The 5,341-nt window shown below is 46.2% G+C and overlaps 1 protein-coding gene across 1 annotated transcript in view; it reads left to right on the top strand.

The window, feature by feature from the left end:
• Positions 1-2,414: 2,414 nt before the first annotated feature.
• LOC106595117 (coronin-2B) overlaps positions 2,415-5,341 on the top strand; it is an 86,239-nt gene continuing 83,312 nt past the window's right edge. The window contains exon 1 of the mRNA XM_082957949.1: positions 2,415-2,836. Within this exon, the coding sequence (XP_082814075.1) occupies positions 2,822-2,836 (15 nt within the window). The 5' untranslated portion in view covers positions 2,415-2,821. The remainder of the gene's footprint in view (positions 2,837-5,341) is intronic.

Here is a 5,341-nt window from a genome sequence, read left to right on the forward strand (position 1 = left end):
GGAATGAAATGGTTAATAATACATGGTTAACACCAATGGTATTCTGCAAGCCGTTCTTTTATGTATTTCGTAGATGTCCTTGACACTGTAGCATTCTGCACAACATCCTTATTCCAATGTGAATAGTTCCTCTGCAAACATCTGAGGCTACAGCATTGATTCACATATGAAGTTGAATGTTGAGGTTCTTAATGTCCAGTGAGTTTTACAGTTATGTTTCCCCTTATCTAAATAAAAGCGACTGTGAAGTGTCTTACAGTGTTTTGAGGAAAGATCATTGTTCTTAACAGGAAGTAGTCCTAGTGTGTCCATTGATTTGACACCCATCCTCAAGTAAGACTTCCTGCACGAATGGACGTAGACTGGTACTCACTCACAAACAAACACACACACACACACACACATTCAACAAAGTCTCAGGGAAATGAAGGGGAGCTAGTTTAGAAGGGGAACCCCAGTGTAGGGGCATCAGCTGATCTCATCAGCGGATATCGCACCAATTGGATTCACACTCTACTTACATGCAGTCTATTTAAGTTGACCAGTTCTACACATGATTCCTCAATGCAGGATGTTACGTTCACACACTTGCTGGTGTGTCTTGCTGCCGTTGCTGCTGTAACTAGCTGTTACTCACTATGCTTGTTGTTTTCTGATATCCCAGCCCCGCCTCCACCTGTCTGGGTTCTGGGTTTGATCCTTCAGGGGATCTGATGTAGCATATCATACTGACTGTCTGTAGTTCTATTATCATCTTATGATGATTGGCTCTGGCAGTGAGCTGCCCTGAAGGAGCAGAGTCCTAACTCTTGGCTCCGGCAGTGAGCTGCCCTGAAGGAGCGGATTCCTAACTCTTGGCTCTGGCAGTGAGCTGCCCTGAAGGAGCGGAGTCCTAACTCTTGCCTCCGGCAGTGAGCTGCCCTGAAGGAGCGGAGCCCAAACTCTTGGCTCCGGCAGTGAGCTGCCCTGAAGGAGCGGAGCCCCAACTCTTGGCTCCGGCAGTGAGCTGCCCTGAAGGAGCGGAGCCCTAACTCTTGGCTCCGGCAGTGAGCTGCCCTGAAGGAGCGGAGCCTTAACTCTTGGCTCCGGCAGTGAGCTGCCCTGAAGGAGCGGAGTCCTAACTCTTGGCTCCGGCAGTGAGCTGCCCTGAAGGAGCGGAGCCTTAACTCTTGGCTCCGGCAGTGAGCTGCCCTGAAGGAGCGGAGTCCTAACTCTTGGCTCCGGCAGTGAGCTGCCCTGAAGGAGCGGAGTCCTAACTCTTGGCTCCGGCAGTGAGCTGCCCTGAAGGAGCGGAGTCCTAACTCTTGGCTCCGGCAGTGAGCTGCCCTGAAGGAGCGGACTGCCCTGAAGGAGCGGAGTCCTAACTCTTGGCTCCGGCAGTGAGCTGCCCTGAAGGAGCGGAGTCCTAACTCTTGGCTCCGGCAGTGAGCTGCCCTGAAGGAGCAGAGTCCTAACTCTTGGCTCCGGCAGTGAGCTGCCCTGAAGGAGCAGAGTCCTAACTCTTGGCTCCGGCAGTGAGCTGCCCTGAAGGAGCAGAGTCCTAACTCCAACACTATGCATTTTAATATTTTAGAATAAATGGTGAAACACACTTTCCTTTCTGAACTATGGGTAGTGAAGTTAAGTGAAGTGATGTGTATGTTGCTGGCTCTCAATAATGTCAGCATTTCAGATTAAGAAGTTCAGTACCGTGTCTGAGTACATGTGTGTGTGTGTCGTGCCATTTAATGATTCTATCTAAATATTTCTTACCCGCTATACATTTCCAGAACAAGGTTAAAAGTGAACTGAATCCTGCCCTCCATCTTTCTCTACATCACTCCTCTCTCCATCACTACCTCTCTCCATCACTCCTCTCTCTTCTCCCTCCATCACTCCTCTCTCTTCTCTCTGCATCACTCCTCTCTCTTCTCCCTCCATCACTCCTCTCTTTCCATCACTCCTCTCTCTTCTCCCTCCATCACTCCTCTCTCTTCATCACTCCTCTCTCCATCACTCCTCTATCTTCTCTCTCCATCACTCCCTCTCTCTTCTCTCTCCATCACTCGTCTCTTCTCTCTCCATCACTCCCTCTCTCTCCTCTCTCTCCATCACTCCCTCCATCTCTCTCTCCATCACTCCCTCTCTCACACTCTCTTCCCCACACACGCACTAGCTGATGTGCAGCCTTTTGGCACTCACACCCCGGGCAGTAGACTGCGACACAGCACACAGCTCTTTGGGCTCTGCCTCCCTCTCTCTCTCTTCCACTGCAGCCTTCTCCTGTCCCAGGCAACACCAATCCCTCCATCCCTCTGCACATTAATAAGCTTCATTAGCTAGTCTGTAATCAGATTGGCAGAAAAAGAACAGGATGAGGGAGAGAGAGAGAGGAGTGCAGCCAGTGTGGGTGTGTAGGAGGGCTGAGAGGGGGGACAGGAGGGGGAGAGGGAGGGGAACTGAACGGAGCAGAGCAGAGCGTTTTCCTGTTGTAGTAACCACACGCTGCCTCCCTCCTGTTACTTCACTGCAGCACTCGGCAACAGCAGCACTGGGCAACAGCAGCACCACTTAGCGGGAGACACACAGTAACCCGGCTTTTCCCCTCCTCTCTCTCTCTCTCTCTCTCTCTCTCTCTCTCTCTCTCTCTCTCTCTCTCTCTCTCTCTCTCTCTCTCTCTCTCTCTCTTTCTCTCTCTTTCTCTTTCTCTCTCTCTTTCTCTCTCTCTCTCTCTCTCTCTCTGTGTGCGTACTCAGCAGAGCTCTCCTCTCTCTCACTCCTGCGGCGTATTACAGTTTTGGTTTAAGTGGACACCGGCTCGCTCCTCGCCCACTGCCTCTGCATGACTGTCACAAAGGTAAGAGGACAAACCTGGGAAGGAGGAGAGATGTGTGGGTGGGGGGTGACAATCGAGACAGGACACCGCTGGTTTGGGGCTCAGCACTACATGGGTTGCAGCAGTTTTTGTTGTCTTGTACCGTACGTGTACTTCACAATAACAGTCCTGTTACCAGGCAGGACTGGGACAGAGGGTTTCAGTTTAGCTCTACCTGGGATAGCTTCTCATGGTGTAGTATTGTACTATGGACATATGCACTGCTGTACAGCTAGAGGAGCAGGTGGAAGAGCTTGCGTGTGTCTACTGGGGGTGAAAGTCAGTACCACAGTTGCAGGTCAGAACAGGGACACACAGCAGTGCTTTGACTTTAGCTGACAGTTTATATCATACAGTATTGTACTACAGACTCATGAGAGGGATGGGGATCTGGTGTGAGTTGACTAGGGGGTTGAAACTTGGGCTGTAGCAAGATACAGCAGGGTTTGAATTTAGCTGATGGTTCTAGATCCAGTTAGTGTTCTGTGAAGATCAGTATTGTAGATCTAGTTAGAGTTCTGTGAGGTTCAGTATTGTAGACCTAGTTAGTTCTGTGAGGTTCAGTATTGTAGATCCAGTTAGTGTTCTGAGAGGTTCAGTATTGTAGATCTAGTTAGAGTTCTGTGAGGTTTAGTATTGTAGATCTAGTTAGAGTTCTGTGAGGTTCAGTATTGTAGATCCAGTTAGTGTTCTGTGAGGTTCAGTATTGTAGATCTAGTTAGATTTCTGTGAGGTTTAGTATTGTAGATCTAGTTAGAGTTCTGTGAGGTTGAGTATTGTAGATCTAGTTAGAGTTCTGTGAGGTTCAGTATTGTAGATCTAGTTAGAGTTCTGTGAGGTTCAGTATTGTAGATCTAGTTAGAGTTCTGTGAGGTTCAGTATTGTAGATCTAGTTAGAGTTCTGTGAGGTTCAGTATTGTAGATCTAGTTAGTGTTCTGTGAGGTTCAGTATTGTAGATCCAGTTAGTGTTCTGTGAGGTTCAGTATTGTAGATCTAGTTAGAGTTCTGTGAGGTTTAGTATTGTAGATCTAGTTCTGTGAGGTTCAGTATTGTAGATCTAGTTCTGTGAGGTTCAGTATTGTAGATCTAGTTAGTTCTGTGAGGTTCAGTATTGTAGACCTAGTTAGAGTTCTGTGAGGTTCAGTATTGTAGATCTAGTTAGAGTTCTGTGAGGTTCAGTATTGTAGATCTAGTTAGTTCTGTGAGGTTCAGTATTGTAGATCTAGTTTGAGTTCTGTGAGGTTCAGTATTGTAGATCTAGTTAGTTCTGTGAGGTTCAGTATTGTAGATCTAGTTAGAGTTCTGTGAGGTTCAGTATTGTAGATCTAGTTAGAGTTCTGTGAAGATCAGTATTGTAGATCTAGTTAGTACTGTGAGGTTCAGTATTGTAGACCTAGTTAGAGTTCTGTGAGGTTCAGTATTGTAGATCTAGTTAGTTCTGTGAGGTTCAGTATTGTAGACCTAGTTAGAGTTCTGTGAGGTTCAGTATTGTAGATCTAGTTAGTTCTGTGAGGTTCAGTATTGTAGACCTAGTTAGTTCTGTGAGGTTTAGTATTGTAGATCTAGTTAGTACTGTGAGGTTCAGTATTGTAGACCTAGTTAGAGTTCTGTGAGGTTCAGTATTGTAGATCTAGTTAGTGTTCTGTGAGGTTCAGTATTGTAGATCTAGTTAGAGTTCTGTGAGGTTCAGTATTGTAGACCTAGTTAGAGTTCTGTGAGGTTCAGTATTGTAGATCTAGTTAGAGTTCTGTGAGGTTCAGTATTGTAGATCTAGTTAGTTCTGTGAGGTTCAGTATTGTAGACCTAGTTAGAGTTCTGTGAGGTTCAGTATTGTAGATCTAGTTAGTTCTGTGAGGTTCAGTATTGTAGACCTAGTTAGTTCTGTGAGGTTTAGTATTGTAGATCTAGTTCTGTGAGGTTCAGTATTGTAGATCTAGTTAGTTCTGTGAGGTTCAGTATTGTAGATCTAGTTAGTTCTGTGAGGTTCAGTATTGTAGACCTAGTTAGTTCTGTGAGGTTTAGTATTGTAGATCTAGTTCTGTGAGGTTCAGTATTGTAGATCTAGTTAGTTCTGTGAGGTTCAGTATTGTAGATCTAGTTAGTTCTGTGAGGTTCAGTATTGTAGATCTAGTTAGTTCTGTGAGGTTCAGTATTGTAGATCTAGTTAGTACTGTGAGGTTCAGTATTGTAGAAAGAGGAGCAGGTTAGAGGACCTGTTGTAGGCTGTGCTTGTACTGGATGCTGAAACTCTGGTAGTTGCCAGGTAGGTCAGAGCCTGGAGGATTCTGTGTGTAAAACTTGAAAGAAAGGGAAAGGGTGATACCTAGTCAGTTGTTCAGCTGAATGCATTCAACTGAAATGTGTCTTCCGCATTTAACCCAACCCCTCTGAATCAGAGAGGTTCAACCATGTGATTAGAAGCCTTAATCAAGGACTGTCCAGGCTGGTGCTGAGGCTGTGCTTTTTATCTGCCTGTCAAATGGTCA

Source organism: Salmo salar, chromosome 11 (genome assembly GCF_965601325.2).
Source record: "Salmo salar chromosome 11, fSalSal1, whole genome shotgun sequence".
Lineage (NCBI taxonomy): Eukaryota > Metazoa > Chordata > Actinopteri > Salmoniformes > Salmonidae > Salmo > Salmo salar.